This window comes from Macaca thibetana, chromosome 7 (genome assembly GCF_024542745.1).
Source record: "Macaca thibetana thibetana isolate TM-01 chromosome 7, ASM2454274v1, whole genome shotgun sequence".
NCBI lineage: Eukaryota > Metazoa > Chordata > Mammalia > Primates > Cercopithecidae > Macaca > Macaca thibetana.
This window is the reverse complement of record NC_065584.1, coordinates 161,021,395-161,042,556: the sequence shown is the minus strand read 5'-3', so window position 1 is coordinate 161,042,556 and position 21,162 is coordinate 161,021,395. Positions and strand designations below refer to the sequence as shown.

Below are 21,162 nucleotides of genomic sequence, written 5' to 3'. Positions count from 1 at the left end.
GGGTGTCCCCCAATCACGAGTTAAGGAGGGGCAAGGAACCCCACCCACTCTGCACACGGTCCCGGGGCGCGAGAGGGGGGCGAGGGGCACCCCTGGCCATGGCACTCTGGGGCCGGGTGGAGATGAAGGCTTACCTTGCGAGGGCTGCAGCTCCTCCACGACGCTCTCAGCCGCTGTCTCCTCCTCCCACGTGCCGGCCTCCACCACTTTGAAGCGGCTGCGCGGCTGGCTGAGCACGTGCGGAGCCTGGAGCGCCGCCTCGCGCTCCGCAGCCAGGTCCAGGTCCTGCTGCGCCAGGTGTGCGCGCAGCTGTCGGATCTCAAACTGCGGAGAGAGAAGGGCTGGGCTGGATCAGCTGGCGGGGACCTCCAGCCTGACCTCTGGGCGCTTTGCTCCCACATGGGGGCGGAGTGGGGAGGACTGGGCTGAGCCTCCTGCGGCTGGATGATTCCTTAGGAATCTCCCAGCATCGCGGTTCGCAAGATCTTCTTAAGGTTGCGGAGCCTTTTCCAACCTGTGCGATCTTGTGTCTCAGGTGCCTTGCAGTCTGGCCCCCATCTCACGGATGCCCGGGTGAGGAAACACAACGTTTTTCCTTTGTGGAAAGGCCACTGGACAGGGAGTCAGGAGCCCTGGGTGCAAATTCAGTTCTAGCTCTCCGCACAGATGTGTGACCCCAAAGGGTGCTTGACAACATGAAAGCCTCCTTCAGATGCCTTACACTGATGACTAAGGAAGAACCGGAAACCTCGGGACACCCAGGGCCCGCGTCCCCTCCTGGGGACCCCATCCTGGCGTCACTGCCCGCTTGTTTGAACACTGGCTCATTTTCTTCCAGCAACAACCACTTCCCTCCTCCACGAGGAGGCACCCAGGACCAGACCGGGTTCAGTCCAAGCCGTGTGGCTTCCTGGCCCTATGGCCTGGAGCAAGTCCCATCACCTATCCAGCCTGTTTTCTTTTCTGTAAAATGGGGTTTTCACCTCTTTGAGGACTTGGGTTGCTTCCTCTTAAGGGCTTCCTCCCAGGTGGAGTGGCAGCCTATTTGAATTTTCCGCATTGCACTTACCACCTTTTGATATTATTGTGTATTTAACGTTTTGTTGATTTTACTTTTATGAAGGTAACACACACACACAACTAAAAGCATTCATGAACAAATAGGGTGGCCAGGCAGCAAGCTGGCCTTGTAAAAGCTGCACACATTTTAATTTTGTTTTACTTTCTGCTGGGGAAAGCTTCTTGGAAAGGCTTCCAGATACCTCTTGGGTTTGTGGCTGAGATGGCTGTTCACACGCCAGGGTCTTCCTGAGACATCAGGGCCAACGCGAAGTTTGGGTCTGACATTGCAGGTCCGGGCCGCGGGCTCGCAGGAAGGAGGGCCTTCACCGCCACCTAGTGTTCCCCGCACGCCTTGCACCGCTTCTGCACGGAGCGAGTATGGAGGGCGGACAGCGAGTACCACGCCCGGGCGCCCTGCCTAGGAGGTTACCTACTTACCAATGCCGCCCAAATGCACCTCTCCAGCCCTGACCCCTCAAACTGAGGTGTCAGACTCTCACCACCAATGCCTCCACGACAGTATCACTTTCACAGGAGTTGCAAAATCAATCTGGTCAAAGCAGGACTCTTCACTGTCTATCCAAACCTGTTCCTCAAGTGTTTTCATCTTATTTTAGCTGGAGCCAAAAATGCAATCACCTTCCTTGCTTCCTCGCTTTCCCTCACCCCAACATCCCATCCATCCCCCAAGTCCAGCAGCTATCGCGCCTCCCTCCACCTCCACTGCCAGCTCTGGCCCCTACAGCCGCGGCTTCTGGGTCCCTCTGCCATCACTCCAACAGGACTCGTGGGGACTCTCCCACACCCAGGTCAGATCATGACACTCCTGTCCATAAACCTCGATGGTTCGCCACCCGACCTGGGAGATAGCCCGAGCTCCTCAGCCTTGGCTTACAAAGCACCTACACCATCTGGCCCTGCCCACCTGGCCAACTTCGTCTCATCCTCTCTCCCGTGACCTGACCCCAAGACACAATCCTTCTTCTGGTTCTGTAAAGATACCAAGCACGCGCTGGTCTCAGGGCCGCGTTCTCAGCTGCTCCCTCTGTTCCAGATCACATGGTAGCCCCCCTCAGAGGGGCCTTCCCTGATCTGCCACCTAGGACAGCCCCCCAGGCACTCAGTTGCATCAGCCTATCTGAATTCTCTGCATTGCACTTATCACCTTCTGATATTGTATTTTTAATGTTTTATTGATTTTACTTTTGTGAAAGTAAAACACACACACAACTAAAAGCATTCATGAACAACAGGGTGGCCAGGAACCAACCCGGCACTGGACAGCCTCCCAATGTCAGTGTCTACAGGTTTGGTCTCTGGGACTGCACAGGTTTTCAGCTTACTGCCTGAGGCTATAATTTTGGTTGCCTCTGTGCTGTGAGTAGGGCAGAGGAATACGGCAGAGGGTCCCACTTTTAGGGGGAAAGACTTTCATTTAATCCTCATTTTCAGCCCTCCACCTTTCCCCAAGTCCCTGCCTAACCCAGTGCCCACATGCAGAGCCCCCTGGTTCATTTTCTCCCGAGGACAAACCCCTGGACTCTTGCAGGGTGGGGGAACTCAGTCTCCTGGCCATGCAGGATTTGGAAGGGCATCTTGGGATCTCGAATATTATGCATGTAGACCTTTAGCCATCCCCACCCTGTGTCAGCTTCACACTACACCCCCTTCCTCCCAGACTCTCAGGGGTTCCGAGGGGAAAAGTACCCCATTTCCCTCACTGTCCTCCTCTGTGGGCACTTTAGTGACCATTCTCCACTCTGTTCAATCAGTTACAACTTTCTTGTCTAGTCTCCATTTCCCCCCAATTCACTAAAATCTCTTTCCTCTTTGTCCTGATGGACAAGACTTAAAGAGACCTTCCTTCCTTCCTTCCTTCCTTCCTTCCTTCCTTCCTTCCTTCCTTCCTTCCTTCCTTCCTTCCTTCCTTCCTTCCTTCCCTCCCTCCCTCCCTCCCTCCCTCCCTCCCTTCTTTCTTTGTCTCCCTCTCTTTTTTTTTGAGACAAGGTTTGTTGTGATGGACAGAGACCTTCCCTCCCTTCCTTCCTTCCTTCCTTCCCTCCCTCCCTTCTCTCTTTCTTTGTCTCCCTCTCTTTTTCTTTTTTGAGACAAGGTTTGTTGTGATGGACAGAGACCTTCCCTCCCTCCCTCCCTCCCTCCCTCCCTCCCTCCCTCCCTTCCTTCCTTCCTTCCTTCCTTCCTTCCTTCCTTCCTTCCTTCCTCCTCCTCCCTCCCTCCCTCCTTCCCTCCCTCCCTTCTTTCCTTCTCTTTCTCTGTCTCCCTTTCTTTTTCTTTTTTGAGACAAGGTTTGTTGTGATGGACAGAGACCTACCTACCTTCCTTCCTTCCTTCCTTCCTTCCTTCCTTCCTTCCTTCCTTCCCTCCCTCCCTCCCTTCTCTCTTTCTTTGTCTCCCTCTCTTTTTCTTTTTTGAGACAAGGTTTGTCATGATGGACAGAGACCTTCCTTTCCTTCCTTCCTTCCTTCCTTCCTTCCTTCCTTCCTTCCTTCCTTCCTTCCTTCCTTCCTTCCTTCCTTCCCTCCCTCGCTCCCTCCCTCGCTCCCTCCCTTCCTCCCTCCCTTCTCTCTCTTTCTGTCTCTCTTTTTCTTTCTTTTTGGAGACAAGGTTTTACTCTGTCTGCCACACTAAAGTGCAGTGGTGTGATCACAGCTCACTGCAGCCTTGTACTCATGGGCTCAAGTGATTCTCCCACCTCAGCCTCCTGAGTAACTGGGACTACAGGCACACGCCTGGATAATTTTTTATTTTTGTATTTTGTAGAGACAGGGTCTTGCCATGTTGCCCAGACTGGTCTCAAACTTCTGGAGTCAAGCAATCCTCTACCTTCCTCAGCCTCCCAAAGTGCTGGGATTACAGTTGTGAGCCACTGTACTTGTCCAAGAGATAGTTTCTTAATTGTTATGCATTTATAATTTTGTTCTTTACTATCATTCCATTGGGGTTTGGGGAAGGAAATCAGATAAATATTTGTGATCATGCCATGATATGGTTTGGCTGTGTCCCCACCCAAATCTCATCTCAAATTGTAGTTCCCATAATCCTCATGTGTCGTGGGAGGGACCCAGTGGGAGGTGATTGAATCTTGGGGGTGGTTACTCCCATGCTTTCTCATGATAGAGTTCTCACAAGATCTGATGATTTTGGTTTTGTTTGTTTGTTTGTTTTTGAGACAGAGTCTTGCTCTGTCACCCAGGTGGGAGTACAGTGGCATGATCTTGGCTCACTGCAACCTCCGCCTCCTGGGTTCAAGCCATTCTCCTGTCTCAGCCTCCCAGTAGCCGGGATTACAGACATGTGCCCAGCTAATTTTTGTATTTTTAGTAGAGACGGGGTTTCACCACGTTGGCCAGGCTGGTCTTGAACTCATGACCTCGTGATCTGCCTGCCTTGATCTGATGGTTTTATAAGGAGCTTTTCCCCCTTTTGCTTGGTACTTGTCCTTGCTGGTGCCATGTGAAGAAGGACGTGTTTGCTTCCCCTTCTGCCATGATTGTGAGTTTCCTGAGGCCTCCCCAGCCCTGCTGAACTGTGAGTCAATTAAACCTTTTTCCTTTATAAATTACCCAGTCTTGGGTATGTCTTTATTAGCAGCGTGAAAACAAACGGCCATTTTTAAAGGATGATCAGTTTACCTCTTGTTCAGCCCCCAGTGGTGTTCCAGTGGGGTGGGGTTGGGGGGGAAGGCATACTTCTAGCATGGCTGATTTCAAGCTATCAACAAGACGCCCTTGGGGGAAATGTGCACAATGGGTTCTTGTGAGCAAGTGACAGCTCCAGCGCACCCCTGCCACCCTCCACACCCAGGAGAATATCATCTGTGAACCAACAGGGGTCTTGTCTGTTTTGTTGCCTTCAAGAGGCATTCAATAAACATTGCTGAATATATGAACAAATCAATGCAGGAAACCAGTTAGCCTGTTCAACTCCCTGGGTTTAGACTGGGCCCTAACTCCAACCACCAACTGAGCTGCACCCTGTCCCACAGCTAAGACAAAGACCCAGGCCTCATGCTGGCTATGCACTGAGCCCTGACCCTGCTCACACACTGAGCCCGATGCTGGTCACAGACTCAGCCCTAACTTTGGGCTCACACTGGGCTCAGACGCTGAACCTCGACAACCCAGCACTTAAAACACTCAAAGGTGGCTGGAGGTTCACAGAATGAGAAAGCGAGGCTGGCTCGTTATAGGGTGGCCTTTATGTGCAGGCTGAGAGCAGGCAAGCCACCCCCCTGGCAGCAAGGTCTCAGGGCGACTGAGGGCCCACGAGGCAACCCTCCCAAGCTCTGCCAGGGCTGGGAGCCCCTCCCGCCCTGCTGATCTGAACCTCCCATGGGCACAGCCCACTTTCTCCAAGGCCACTCATCGAGGCCTGCAGGCCAGCTAATGGCTTCCTGGCCGCTCTGAAGGGATGCATTATTGATGGCTTGTAATTGATATGGAGCTGCCCAAGAGTGTCCCGCTGGAATTCAGGCCAGACAGCCAGAGGCCAGGGCTTGCCCAGCCCCAGGCCCACATGTGCAGATGTAGGCACATACACAGAAGCAAGTTTCAGCTAAAGAGATGAACTCCAAGTGTGTGGCAGTTCTCACATTCATTCATTCAGTAGGAAGTCAAGTAAACCATGGTGGGGCGATGTTAACATTCTGTTATGGGTTTTGGAATGAAAATGCCTTCCTCGGCTTGCAGGTAAAACCTGGATAGCCCCAGAAATGGGGGCTGTCAGCTGCATTGCAGGGAACAAGTCGCCTCTGAGAGCCAAGCACAGCCCTGGGGTGGTACTTATGGCAGGGGAGGCGTGGTGTGTACACGGGCCAGAGGGCCAGAAGGTAAGGGACTGGGGAGCTCTGCCGGGGCCCCACTAGGCAGAGCCTGTAGCCACAGTAAGATGTTTAAAGAACAACTGGAAACCACTGGAATCCTCCAAAGAGAAGGGTAGAGAGGTGGGAATGGCGGTGCACAGTGATCCAGACGAGCATTTTGAAAGGACTATGCTGACTGCAGAATGGATAACAGATTGGATGGGGCCAGAGTGGATATAGGAATGCCAGCTGGGAGGCTACTGCAGCAGTCCATGCCAGAGACAAGGAGGTATGGATGAAGGTGGAGACAGTGGAGACGGAGATAAGAGGACGGATAAGAGACTACCTTGCAGGTGCAATATCAGCACATGGCATGGACTGGAATGGGGATGAGGGAGAGGACAACCTGCTTTGGGGACAGATTTTGGCAAGCTTCACACCCAGAGGGTGTGGGGTGGCTGGATGCTGTCCATCTCGCCCTGAGAAGGAATGACTGACTCCTCAGAGGGGAAGCACACATGGGCCAAATGGCTCTCAGCCCAGTCACAGGCTGGGACAGCCCAGGGGGGCTTCAGGAGGTGCTAGCGGGACCCTTAGAGCTGGGCTCCTGGCTCCTCCTATGCTTATCATGGCCACATGTGCCTCCACAGTGTTTCCCTGGGGCCCTAGGACATCAGGGCCTCATGAGTCAGATGGGAAACTGAGGCCCGGAGGTGGGAAGGAGCCTCTTGTGCTGGGAGGGAGGGTGGGGGAAAGGCTAGGACCACATGGTGCTTCAGAAGCAAAGCAGGGGCCACAGCCTACACCCCTGGCTTCCAGCCCCCAAGACCTTGCACCAGGGAACTTGCAGCCTTATGGGCAAGATGGAAGTGACTCAGCCCAACAGAATCCAGGGCAGCTTGATGGTAGCAGGGGCCAGGAGAACAGGAAGTCACCAGAGGGAAAAGCAGGGGCTGGAGGCTGAGCCCTTGGCCCATCACTCCTCCCTCGCCCTGACTTTGGATGAACCTCTTTTCTTCCCCTGGCCTCGGTTTCACTGTGTATCCAATAAGGCAAATGGACTCACTGAACTCCCAAGTCTATGACGAGCTCTGTACCAGCTCCAGGACGCCACCCGGAGGGAATGAAGTGTAAGTGCAGTTAAGGCTCAGTACTGTCTTGAGAGCCATCCCCTACTCCCTGCCAAAATGCCCCATTCCCAGAGAACCATCTCTTCAGAGAAAGATAACAGAATCCACAACCTCTAAAATGCATCATCAATGATGTGTAGCACACCATGAGAAGCATTCATCATGCAAATAAGCAGAAAAACATGATTGGTTATCAAGCCATAAAGCAGTTAATAGAAGCTGACCTGGGTAAATATTTGAGTGAACAGACAAGGACTTCAAAATAACTACAATTAATATGTTAACAAAAATATGGGGGAAAGACAGACAAAATGAGTGTAGTGTTTCAGCAGAGGGTTAGACTCTATAAAAAGAATCAAATCAAACTTTTAGAACCCCGATATACTGTATCTGAAATTGAGTAGTTGGTTGGATGGGTTTAACAGGAGACTGGACATAGTAGGCTTGTTGAAGACAGGTCTATAGGAAAATATCAAAACTTACAGCCATTGAAAAAGGAGAGAGGGAGAGAGAGAGAGAATGAATAGTGGAGCAGAGTAAGATCTAAGAGAAACATGAGACATAACCAAACAGCCTCAGGTACAACTGGAGCTCCAAGAGGAGAAGAATGAGACAGGAGACAGGTGCAATGAATAAAGAAAGCATGGCCAAGAACTTCCCAAATCTAATAAAAAAAATCAAGCCACAAATTTAAGAAACTCCTAAGCAGAATAAATACCAAAAAACCCCACAGAAACCCACATGGAAGCACCTTGCAATAAAACTGCTGAAAGCAGGAAGAAACACAACGGGACGGGGCTCCCCAGGGCTCACACGGGCCTGTACCTTGGGAAAAGAAGGTGCACAGTGGCTTTGATGAAGCAAATCTTCCACTGGCAAATGGGCCCGGTGGGAAAAAATAGACCATCCCTAGGCTTGGGAAGAATTAAAGTGCAGTCACATACCCATTTAGTGCACAACATTAGCTAAGTATTTCTAATCAGATAACCTGCTCAGATCATCTGGGATCCACAGGGAAGCCCGCAGTATGCATTACTGGAGTGAGTCAGGCCCCTTCCATCAGGGCTGGGCCTTTCCATCGGGGCCGGGCTTTTAATGCAAGATCAGGAGGGGTCAGACTCACCGGGGCGGCAGGACAGGCACACCCAGCGCTTCTCCACCTTTAATGGTCTGGTTGCGGAGTCCAGTTGACATGGGCCTTGTCCTGATCAATGCACACTTTGGCCAGAAGCTCGATGGTATCTAATGTAATAGCAGTATATCTGCTCCATCCTATTAGTGCTGTCTGCACAGACTGCCCTGCCTTCAAACCCATCTGCTGTTAGGATAGCATCCAATGTTTATTTCCATTAGTTTCGCCATTGTTGGTAACAATAAAAATCAGGAGACAGTTGCAAACTAATGATTTAGGAGCAGAGTAAAGCTGAGATCGACCTTGGCCCCTTTCCATCCACTGTGAAGATGCCTGGTAGTTGGCCATAAATTTAAATTATGGCAAAAGGATAACATAAGTTATTCCTCTGATGGCTAATTTTATCAGCTAAATAGGCTTGTCATTAAAGCTATCGGCTGTTTTACAAATCACTTCCCATCTTAAAAAAAAAATTCACTTCCCACAGTGGAGATCCTGAATAATCCAGGTAACAAAGGCTATTGTGCTGAGCCGGGGACTTGTGGCCTCTGTAGGAAAAGAAGGAGCTCTCTGGAACGAGCCAGCCTCAAGCCCCATCCCTGGAGCCAGCATGGAACCACGGCTCTATTCCTGCTATTCCTGCCCTTTGGCCCCTTTTCAGAGCTGCTAGCCCAGCCTCAAAGGCGAGGGACCTACACAGAGCCATTGGCATTCTCTCACGGGTCCAGAAAACCAGCAGGCAATGGGATCCAGTGACAGCCCTGGATGGGGAGATGGGCCCTGGCTCCCAATCAGACCACCCACCACCTCCTACGTCTGCTCTGGCTCTTCCACATGAAAGACAGTGAAGGGGATGGAGGGAGGGGCATGACAGCTTCCTCTCCCCACATCTTCCTCCAGCAGAAATGCCTGCAATTTGCAGGGTCAAGATTATCATCTTGTTTCTTCAGGAAACAGGCCAGGGAGACAGGGCATTCCTCCAGGAAGGACTTTGGTAAGTGTGGCTGTGCCGCCTGCTGTATTGGAACCGGGGAAAGGGTAGGGAATGTTGTGAGCCCATTGGCCTTGTTTTATGGGTTGGGTGACTGTGCAGGTGATGTTTTCTTCTTGGGCGCAAAGACCACTTCTGACAGCATCTGGTGCCCCTAGTTGGTACTGTGTAACTGACTCTTGCCAAAAAAACAGGGGCAGAGCAATGTCACCATTTTCAGTCCTGGCCAATAAAAACCTGCTGTGCCCAATTCCCCAGCCTCATTTTCCTATCCACTGACTGGAGAAGACTCAGAGGACTTGAAGGAAGAAGGATCGGCTGGGCTTGGTGGCTCCCACCTGTAATTCCAGCACTTTGGGAGGCCGAGGTGGGCAGATCACTTGAGGTCAGGAGTTCGAGACCAGCCTGGCCAATATGGTGAAATCTCGTCTCTACTAAAAATACAAAAATTAGCCAGGCGTGGTGGCACATGCCTGTAATCCCAGCTACTCGGGAGGCTGAGGCAGGAGAATTGCTTGAACCCGGGAGGCAGAGGTTGCAGTGAGCCGAGATCATGTCACTACACTCCAGCCTGGGTCACAAAACGATACTCCATCTTGAAAAAAAAAAAAAAAGTCACAAAATGGGAGCAGCCTGGAGGCCTGAGTGATTTGTGTGGAACGGAGGGTCCCTCCCCCACCCTGACCCATTGCAACCTGCATTGGACTATGATGAGAGTGACAAATGTACTCCTCCTATGTTAGGACACAGGTTTCTGGATTTGCCAGATGCAACAACTGGTATTACTCACCCTAACTATCAGTGACTCAGGTAGACTCCTCTTTCTGGTGCAGGGAAATGGACATTGAAGCCCTGGATTCCTTTCTTAGCCCCTCCATGAAAAACTGCAGGATCTGGGCAAAGAACAGCCTCTCTGAACCTCAGTTTTTCCATGTGAAGGGATTAATAGTACCCAGCCTGCCAACTTTCACCATCAAGGGAAAAATGAGCTAAAACATGACAGTGCATTTGTGAATGAGCAACCATCATACAGATACATTTAGTAGCATTTTATTCTCTTTTCTTTTTTTTTTTTGTGACTGAGTCTCGCTCTGTCACCCAGGCTGGAGTGCAGTGGCATGATCTCAGCTCACTGCAAGCTCCACCTCCCAGGTTCATGCCATTCTCCTGCCTCAGCCTCCCAAGTAGCTGGGACTACAGGTAACCGCCACCACACCTGGCTAACTTTTTGTATTTTTTTTTAGTAGAGACGAGGTTTCACCATGTTAGCCAGGATGGTCTCCATCTCCTGACCTGCCCGCCTCAGCCTCCCAAAGTGCTGGGATTACAGGTGTGAGCCACTGCACCCGCCTGGTCTTTTTTTTTTTTTTTTTTTTTAACCCTTACTGAGAGCCTCCAGTGGACCAGATTTAATTTGATGCATATGGCATCCACATAATGTAGGCCTTGTTACTGCCAGTTTTCCCAATGAGAAGCTGAGGCTCAGGGGTTAAAAGGGAGACGACTGGTCACTGGTGGAGCTGAGGTTTGAATCTGGCTTGCTGGCTCCCTGAATAAGAGGATTCTTTCCACTTCTCCAAACTCCCTGACAAGGGACTCACCTTTCCCAAGGTCTAAGGATGTCCTAAGGGGCTCACAGGTCCCACTGGTCTCCTTGGAGGCTGGACTTTGAGTCACCCCAGATTGAGCCTCATCCCTCAATATTTTGCCAATGATCTCAGGGTGAATTGTGCTGAGGAAGGACAGCTTCAGAGAAGAGAAACTAACTTCCACAGTGGGCCAGGTCAAACCATACTATTTTGTACCAAAAGCTGTTACCAGGCTTAAAGGGGAAAGAGAAACTTCAGAATGTGTTTCGGAACTAGAGTGAGATCCGCGCATGGAGGTACATAAAAATCTCAGAGGTGGTTTTGTGAGATGGGTCAGAAGAGTATATTGCTGCATTGATTTAACCACTGCATCTAAAATGGCTTTGGTTTCTGAAGCAGCCAGGACAGAAAGACAGACCAGGCATCTACACCGTCTCTCTGAAGGGCAGCCTCTAGCATCGCGACTTTGGAATCCATCTGTGTACCAGCAAGCCTAACTCATAATGAAATTCTGACCAGGATCCACCCCTCACCAAAAAATAAAAAAATTAAAGAATGAAAAAGAACTTCCACCTAAGGAATTGCTGAATTCAGGGGTCAGAGGCCATGTGCTTCTATCACAGCAGTGGGGAATCTGGAAGGGACTGCAGAAGGCATTGCCAGGGCTTTGGAATGGTATGACTGACCAGCAGAGAGTCCTCCTTCCATCCCGGGATGCTCTAGGCACCCCTCCCCAGGTAGGGATCTGTTAAGGATGGGGTGTGCCCACAACCAGAAGAGATCAAAGGAATGAGGGAAGTAGTGAAGCCTGTCTCCCTGTCAAAGCCAGAGGGCCAGTGCAATCCAGGAGGGAAGGCACTGGAATGAGCGACAAGAGACCTGTTTTCGTCCTGGCCTCATAACTGCTGTGCCATGTTGGGCTCACCCATCCCCTTCTCTGAGCCTCAGATGCCCCATGTGCCAAATCCTGGATTGGGCCAGCTGCCCTCCCAGGGGCCTTTCATCTGTTATACAAGGTGGTTCTGGAGCACCCTGGGTGTGGGCCTGTGGCAAGAAATGAGCACCTTGGGTGTGGGCCTGTGGCAAGAAATGTAGCACAGAAGATGAAATGAATCAGATATTCATGCAAGAAACTGGCCAACAGGCTCACCTGAGAGTCTCCACAGGGTCACAGTAAGAAGCAATGTAATCTTTCTTAAAAAGTTAAGATGGGCTGGGTGCGGTGGCTCATACCTGTAATTGCAGCACTTTCGGAGGGTGAGGGGGGTGGATTACTTGAGGTCAGGAGTTCGAGACCAGCCTGGCCAACATGGTGAAACCCTGTCTCTACTAAAGATACAAAAATTGGCCAGGCGTGGTGGCAGGCGCCTGTAATCCCAGCTACCTGGGAGACTGAGGCAGGAGAATCTCTTGAACCCGAGAGGCGGAGGTTGCAGTGAGCTGAGATCGCGCCACAGCACTCCAGCCTGGGCGACAGAGTGAGACTCTGTTTCAAAAAAAAAAAAAAAAAGAAAGTTAAGATGAAGAAACAGAGAGTAACTGTGCAGTGGAAACACCTGACACATGCTGCCCCAGCCAGGTGATCCAGGTAACACCACAGTGAGAAGTCACGCGGCCAGCGTGTCCTCTTGATGTGACATGATGAGAATGGCACTTTCCCTCTGCAGTCTTGCTCCCAAAACCCACAACCCCAGGCTTACCCTGGGAAAAACATCAGATGAATCCCAACAGAGGGGCATCCTGTAAAACACCTGGCCAGTGCTCCGCAAAACCCTTCAGGTCATCAGAAACAAAGTCTGAGAAATTGCCACAGCCAGGAGAAGCCTAAGGAGACATGCTGACTGAATGTGGAGCAAATAGAGGACATAAAAGATTAAATACTAAGAAAATCTGAGTACCGTATCAATGTGGGTTTGTGCACTGTAACAAATGATACTAGCGTATGATGTTAATAATGGGTAGCCAGGCACAGGTGATATGGGAAACTCTGCACCTGCTTCACTATTTTTTCGTAAATATAAAACTGTTCTAAAAAATAAAGTTTATTTTTTTAAAAAAGAGCTCGGTGAAGTTGTGGCAAATACTTGTACAAACAAATCCCAGCAAGAGAGCAAGGGAGTGCAAAGTGTTTTTTTGTTTTTTTGTTTTTTTTAAGAGACAGAGTCTTGCTCTGTGGCCCAGGCTGGAGTGCAGTGGCGTCATTACAGCTCACTGCAGCCTCAAGCTTCTGGCCTCAAGTAGTCCTCCTGCCTCAGCCTTCCAAAGCACTGGGATTACAGGTGTGAGCCATTGCACCAGGCCAGGTGTTGTATTTAAACTTGGACCCTAACACATTTCATTGGTAAATGTCAATTTTTCAGGCAGCATACGTGAATTCAGTTTGGAAATAGCTTCATTATACTCTGAGAATTCCAGCAAGGAGAGAGAAAGAGTTTATCACAAAGAATACTAGACTGTCCTGGAATGGGGTTGGGGGTGCCATTGAGACCGCTGAGGGGAGCCAGGTCTGTGCCTGCAGTATAAGATACCCCATGCATAATCTGATCAATGTTTTCACCGAGTGCTAAGAGGTACCATAAGTAGGAAAAAGGAAGCTGAACATGATGGGCTGAAAAAGAACAGTGTTCACAGTTAGGACGCCTGGTTCTATGCCCCCTGGACTAGCTGTGTGCCGCCTGGGTGAGCCGCCACCACTCAGTTTTCTTATTTGTAAAATGGGTGTGTGGGGCAGGTGTGGTGGGGCTGGTGGACTCCCATTAGTTGCTACCCATCACATGTCAGGCTTTAGGTCACGTGATCTCATCACCATCCTTCAAGGATTCTATTACTACACACATTTTTCAGATTAGGAAAACCAAGGCCTATAGATGTCCCATTAATGCCCAAAGCCACAAGGCCAGTAATTGTTCTAAAGAGAGACATACCTGGGTTCAAAGCCAGCTCGAAGTCTATTTAGAACCAAGTCTATTCTCAATCATTCCACGGGCTGCTGTCTCCAAAGGTCTAGCCATCCCTGACATTCCAGGGCCCGCGGTCTCATTTCCTCCAGAGTATCTGTTACCCAGTCAAGTCTGAAACCAGGCCTGAAAATACAGCGTGAGCGAGGCGTCTGTCTGCTTCGCTCTGTGGAGCGGGCACCACAGACTCCAGGAGAGCAGCCCTCCTGGTCCCTCTGGCCAGGCAGCCCCCTACTGTCCCCAGCGGCCCCGCTGGGAGTCCAGCCTGTCTGGCCCTTTCTGCTGTCTTAACTAAGATGACAGGGTTCAGGTGTTTTTTAAATTAAAATGGTTTGTTTCTGTTCATCTCTTTTCCAGATGTCACTACCTGGAGGGAATCTGTCTTTATTTATTGGTTCTTTCCTGTGCAGAATGCAAGGGAGTTTCCCTCTGGCTGAGATCCCCGGGAAGGAGGCCACATGTGGAGAGTGACTTGAATCAGGACGGCAGCAACCTGGGGTCCCCGGGGGGCTCTGGACAGAGGTCATGGTGGAAACCCTGGGAGGTGGGGTTGCTGTTAGGATTTTCTCCTGGCCACGTGGCACATGTGTGGCTGAGGTGAGGCGTGTGGCAGGGTCAGCGCGTTCCCAGTGGGGCTGGGAGGCTGCAAATTTATGAGGGGCAGATGCAGCCCTATGTCCATGTCTTTCACGTTGCCAACTGCCGTGAAGTAGAGCATTTGTTTTCCTATTTGACAGCAGAATGAGAACTGCCTCATCGGCTTCCAGCCGCTTTCTGGATGACACCCTGCGCTTTCCTTTCCCCACTTCCCTGCAGCCCCCTCTGCCTAAAGCCAAGCTTCTCTCACCTTCTTCTCCAGCCTCTGTCCCCAGTCTTCCTATCTCCACCCTGCCCTCTCCATCCAGCCTCCAACAGCAGCCAGAAGGCTCCATCAACAACTCACATCTGAGCAGATCCCCCAGTCCTGCTTTTAATTCTCCAGGCTTCCTCTGTCCCAGCAGGATAAAGCCCAAACTCTCTGGTCAGCCACAGAGCCCCTTCCCAAGCCTGTCCCCAATCCTCCTGCTGCCTCGCTCTGCTCACCCTCTACATGGCCCACTGCACCCACTCCCACACCCCACGCTATTCCCTCCGCCTTCTCCCCGGGGCCCTGCTCCACATCAGCGTCTCTGGAAAGCCTTCCCCACCCTGGTCTGCAGAGCCGGGGACGTGCCTGTGTGATGCAGGCATTGCACCAGATTTCCACTGCCTATTTATGGGCTGCTAAACCCCCTGAGTCACCCAGAGCCCCGTGAGGACAACGGCCACACCCTGTCCTGAGTGGCATCTGCATGCCCGGCACAAGCCCAGCACAGAGCAGCTCTGGACGGTGCTGGCTGACCACGCGATACGGCGAGAGAATGAATGAAGCTGATGCCAGCTCCTCAGGGTGGGAATGCTTCTCTTCCTAGTCTAGGATTCCATAGACTGCCCTGCTCTCAGGACACCTTGGACAACATGCCCCTGAAGGCCGTGTCCCCTGATGACCCCTCTTGTCATGCACAGGCATTCTGTGCAAAACGAAAGGTCATAGTGTCCCCAAAGCATATAAAAAGATTGGTTTCTTGACAGACATTCCGAGGAGATGATTCTGAAGACAGTGTGTGTGTATTCCTGTGGGGACATTTCCCAGGATCACTTTGTAGTGACATTCCACAGACGTGTCCCCCACCCCAAAACTATGAGAGGTTGGGGTTGGTCAGGGAGCCAAGAGGTACACTGAATATGCATTTACCAAGACCTGCAACGCGCGGAGTGCTGGCTGGGGCTGGGGCATGGATGTGAGTTGGACAAGGCTTGCCTTCAGGGGGCATCCATTTCAGTGGGAAGAGCTGCCCCAGGTATAAAGGAGCACTGACCATGGCAGTGAGTGCTCAGTGCCCTGTGAATGCAGACAAGTGAGGGCAGCTGTGGGGGCGGGGGAGGGGGTGCGGAGACTGCTGACGGGGGGAACACGCTCTGTAGAGAGGCCAGGACTTGAATTAGACGGTCAAAGCTTGCAAGGGGCGGGGATTTAGGCAAGGGGCACCATGCAACCAAATCCCAAGAGGTGGCATGGCACAGGGCTTGTCAAAATGACAGGTGACTCCACTTGGCACAATCAGGGTGTTTATGCACCAGACGCATGAGACAGGAGGTTGATGGGACGGGCGGACACATAATGGCCCATACGCCAGGTTAGACCTCAGCCCTGAGACCCCCTTGGAGACTGCCTGGGCACCCAGCAATGGGGGAGGAAGAGGGAGCCCAGGGGTGCCCATCCTTACTGCACTGCAAGCCAGAAGGACTCAGTGCCCATGTCAATATGAGGCCACGGGCATTCCTCCACTTTCACTGGCAGGACATGGGCTGGAAGACAGCCCGAGAAGAACTCGCCTGGCCCTGGGCACGGAGAGCCATAGGCTTGGTGTCTCTGGCTTGTGTAGTTGGGGGCAGTGGCCCTGTCCCCTCCCCAGAATCCATGGGGCAGAATGGGAATGACCATGCATATCATTTGGCCCATCCCCCACATTCCCACCACCTTGCCAGTCCCCTCAGTAGCATTCCCACCTTACAGCCTGGGACCAGACTCTTCCCCGCACCCAGAGCTGCGCTTCTACAGAGCTCTCAGCCTTGCTGTGGGTTCCAGCAGCCACCCCCTCCTGAGCACCCCAATCCCCTTCCTCTGAACTCCTCTGTCCCACTCCCATGGGAGCAGCCACCCTATTTTACAGAGGAAGGAACTGAGGGCAGAGGGGTGGCCTGACTTGGCTGGAGTCTGGAGGGGTGGGAGCCGCAGGGCTAGGCCTTGAATGCAGGTCTCTGGATGCCCAACAGGATGCTCCTGGCCCAGCTGCCAGTCCCCCTTGCCTCTGTTGAGCCCATCCTTGCAGGGCCCACCACCTGCCTCTCCGAGTCTTCATCACGGCTCCTGGAGGGTGGAGAGCACCGCTAGCACCTTTCTGGGGCTCTGGGCGTCCTGCATGGCAATGGACATACTATGGTGCCCAGCAACCCTCAGCAGACAGAATTAGCCGCTGGCTTAAGAGACCAACCATGTCTCCGAGAAGACGCTGATGAACTGAGGGGGCAACCTGGCAGGCTCAGGTCGGGGAGCTGAAGAGTCACCGTGCTGCAGTGGAAAGAACCCTGGCCTGGGAGTCAGGGTTGAGTCTATGCCTAGCTGGGCTGTACATCAGCGACCCTGGAGATGTGCCCCCTTCTCTGGGCTTCAGGTTCCCCATGAGTCCAACAAGGGGCTGGAGGAACTCCCTGACCTCTGGTGCCCCTGCAGCTCTAGCAACCCGTGGCTTTAGGCACTACCAGTGTCCCCAGCAAGACCATGGACAGAGCCGAAAGTGGCGGTGCATTACCCCTTGCTCCTGACAGATCTGCGTCAGCCTCTCCAGCTGCTCGTCTTGGATGACCTTGGCCTTCTCATACTGCTGGATAACCATCTCCATCTCCAGCTTCACTGGCAGGACGTAGGCTGGAAGACAGAGACAGCACTGTAAAGAATTCAGCAGTGGCAGGGCTTGAGCTGGGGAAGGGCTGACCCAGCATTTAGCCAGCAGCAGGTTCGAGGCCCTGGGCCAGTTCTGTGGATCTAGAGGGAGAAATGTCCAGGTACCCGACAGCATCCAGAAAGTACAGAGGGCTACAACCTTTACTCATAGTGGCCAGGGTAGTTGTTTTCCTGTTTTCCATAGTGCTAGAACCCATACTTTTGGGCTGTGCGCACAGCTGCCTGGAATAAAGACTATTTTCCAGCCTCCTTTGCAGCTATGGGTGGCCACAAGACCACCCTCTGGACCATAGGATGCTAGTGTAGGTGGCAGGCAGCAGCTGCAGGAGCCATCTTCACAAAGGAGCTGGGGCCAGTGAGGATGGGGCGGCCCTGGAGCCTGCACACACTGGCAGAAAGGAAAACGGTGCAAGCACTTAGGGAAACGGTTTGTCCGTTTTTCGGAGTGTTAAACAGAGAGCGACCATGTGACCCAGAAATTCCATTCCTAGGAACCTTAGGGGAAGGAAAACATGTGTCCACACAAAAACTCACACATGAGCGTTCATAACAGCATTATTCCTAATAGCCAAAAAGTAGACATAACCCAAATGTTCATCAACCGGTGGATGCATCAGCTGTGGTCTAGCCATGCAGTGGAGCACTACTTGGCAATGAAAAGCGATGCAGTACCACCACCAGCCACAACACAGATAAGCCTCAAACACAGGATGCTAAATGAGAGCGGCCAGACACAGAAAAACCACATGTCGCATGATTCCATTTATATGAAATATAATGGAACAGAACAGGCAACTCCATAGAGACGGAAAGCAGCTCAGTGCTTGCCTAGGGCTGAGGCGGACATGGGAAGTGACTGCTGATGAGTGTGGGCTTTCTCTTTGGAGTGATGAAACCACTCCAGACTTAGATTTTTTGGTGATGGCTGCAGAACTCTATGAATATACTAAAAACCACTGAATTGTGAACTTTTATTTTATTTTGAGATGGAATCTTGCTGTCACCAAGGCTGGAGTGCAGTGGTGTGATCTTAGCTCACTGCAGCCTCCACCTCCCAAGTTCAAGTGATTCCCCAGCCTCAGCCTCCTGAGCAGCTGGGATTACAGGTGCCCGCCACCACGCCTGGCTAATTTTTGTATTTTTAGTAGAGATGGGATTTTACCACGTTGGCCAGGCTGGTCTCAAACTCCTGACCTCTAATGATCCACCCACCTCAGCCTCCCAAAGTGCTAGAATTACAGGCGTGAGCCACCATGCCTGGCTGAATTGTGGACTTTAAATGGGTGGATTTTATGGCATGTGAATTATATTTGGATGAAGATGTTTAAAATAAGAAGGCAGTGGGCCTTCCTTTTGACTCTTTATCTTCTTCCTTTCCTCCTTCTCCTTGGCTAGGATGAGAATGTGATGGCTGGCATGGAAGCAGCCATCTTGGACCATGAGGTGACTTTGAAAAGTAGGCTAAGTGCAGCAGAGCAACAAAACAGAAAAACAGAAGGAGCCTGGGCTTTTGACTACAGGGAGTCAGTGACTGTAGTCAGGGCCATATCTGTCTTGGGCCACCTTCCTACAGACTTTTTTTTTTTTTTTTTTTTTTTTTTTTTGAGAGAGTCTCACCCTGTCACCCAGGCTGGAGTGCAGTGACACTATCTCAGCTCACTGCAACCTCTACCTCCTGGGTTCAAGCCATTCTTAATGCCTCAGCCTCCCGAATAGCTGGGAGTACAGGTGTGTGCCACCACACTCAGCTGATTTTTGTATTTTTAGTAGAGACGGGGTTTCACTGTGTTGACCAGGCTGGTCTCAAACTCCTGACCTCAGGTAATCTGCCTGCCTCAGCCTCCCAAAATGCTGGGATTACAGGCATGAGCCACCATGCCTGGCCTGCAGACTTTCACGTGAATGAAATAAGCTTCTTTGTTGTTTAAGATACTGTTATTCTGAGTCTCTGTTACTCAGATGATCCTATTTATAACTGGTATAGTGAGACCCAGAAGAGAAAGCCTGACCTCTGAGGTTGAGGGCCCCATGCTCCAACAGCCAGCAGTAGTCCCATGGACACCTCCCTTGGTGGTTCTGTGGGCTCAGAGTAGCTCTGGGCTCCTGGGAAGTCTCAGTGTCTACTCCTGACTTTGACACAGCCTTTCCCCTCACACTGTTCCCACACCAGCCCTTCCTGACTCTTCAGAAGCCCCGGTCACATGACTCTCTTGCCCCTGATTTATAGAACCCTCCACGTTTCCTCTCTCCCAGTCTCCTTTCCACCTGCAGTCTCTGCACCTCCACACGTTTCCTGGCAGTTGCAGGAACCAGCAGAGAAGAGACACTGGGACTTTTCTGCTTGCTTGCAGACTTGCGGGCTGGCCATGTGTCCCTGAGACCCATCTCCAGGTCCGGAGGCCTGCCGCCGCCTCCTCAGATCTCTGCTGAAGCCAGTTCACACCCAGGGTTATTTCGCAAGAGTAGTAAATTAACGTCCATCTGTTCACCAGCATGTCTCTCTCCTGAGGCTCCCGGTGGCTCCGCGAAGCCTGACGTGTCAGGAAAAGGGCGGGACAGTTGGGAAGAGTGTCACAAAGGGGGCTCTCAAAATCCATTAGTCTGAGGGTGTGCAGCTGTCCACAGCTGGAAGAAAGACCCAGAAGGCGCTGTTCCTACCCTGAGCGGGGTGGATGTTCTCATGGACAGAGCCCAAGAACAGGGCCCTGAGCAGACTGTAGGGAGTGAGCAACCGAAAGAGTGCTGGTGGGTGTCAGGGGTCCTAGGCTCCACTTCTGGTCCTGAGCCTGATTCACCAAGTGACCCTCATCCTTCTTTGCCTCAGTTCCCCCATCTGTCAAATGACGGGGGTGAACCAGGTGATCTCCCAGAGCCTCCCCAGCCTTCCGAAGGCTTCTAAAGTGAGACCCAAACACATTCCAGTTTGATGAAGATTCCCTATTAGGGGACCCCTGACAAGATGTCAGCATCTTTTTCAGGACCAAATCCCACAGTTTTCCCAGGGTGGAACACAGGGTGAGGCCCAAGGAGAGGGAGCCCACCCTGAGGATGACAGCTTCTGCCTTGCACCTGCTGGGCAAATGCTGGTGGAATAGTGTCATGGCTACAATTTCTATCATCTGCAATCAAAATTCAGGGCTGGAAAAGACCGTGGCATCTATCCCAGTGGTTTAAAAACTGTGCTCCAGAAGGCCTGGCAGTTCCTTAGAGGTGCCTCAGAGGGCAAGGGAGAAGACAAGGAGGTGGGCTGTGAGGCTCCTCCACTCCAAGTCAACCAAAGCAGCTCCACTTGCAATCTCTTTTGCAGATTGGGTATGATTTTGCTGAAGAAGGCTTTGCTGTCAACCAAACCAAACCAACAAAACATCCTGGGAACCACTGTCTATACAACCTCCTGGTCACGCTAGGGGGACCTCTATTGGAGGCTGACCAGCCCACTGTGAGTGGCTCTGTTCCTTATCTGGCTGATGTGGCGTGGGCCTCTTCTTCCTGTCCTCAGGGACCAAGGACCACCCTCTGGAGCCCAGTAACTTGAGTCTTCCCTCTTCTGTAAGATGACTTCAGTGACCTGCCTGTGTCATCATCCTCTGGGCTACCCCCCACCCCGAGTATCCTGCACCATTCTCCAGGGGTGGGTTTTCTGTATCCCAGGTCCTCTGGGCCACATACTCTGGTCTGTCACCACCTTCTGGAAACACAGGAGCCACCCAGGTCAGGGCACAGCTTTCCAGACAAGGGTGGCCCAGTGGGGAGGCAATGATAAAGCAATGACAAAGGAGTGGACCAGATGCTTTCTGTGAATGGAGACCCAGGGCTGGAAAGGCATGTCACTGAAGATGACAGAAGCACAGGCCAAAGGCCAGCCCCTGCCAGCATCTCTCTTCTCTACTTGTTTGCAGGTCAACGGGCTTATGGGCACCCAGCTTGCCCTTGGT

At 51.9% G+C, this 21,162-nt stretch overlaps 1 protein-coding gene across 4 annotated transcripts in view; it reads right to left on the bottom strand.

Moving 5' to 3' along the window:
• TMEM266 (transmembrane protein 266) overlaps positions 1–21,162 on the bottom strand; it is a 150,046-nt gene that overhangs the window by 12,216 nt on the left and 116,668 nt on the right. For all 4 annotated transcript variants that reach the window (XM_050799851.1, XM_050799855.1, XM_050799853.1 and 1 more), the window contains 2 exons: positions 17,076–17,191; positions 135–324 (listed from right to left, as the gene is read on the bottom strand). In XM_050799851.1, the coding sequence (XP_050655808.1) occupies positions 135–324; positions 17,076–17,191 (306 nt within the window). The remainder of the gene's footprint in view (positions 1–134; positions 325–17,075; positions 17,192–21,162) is intronic.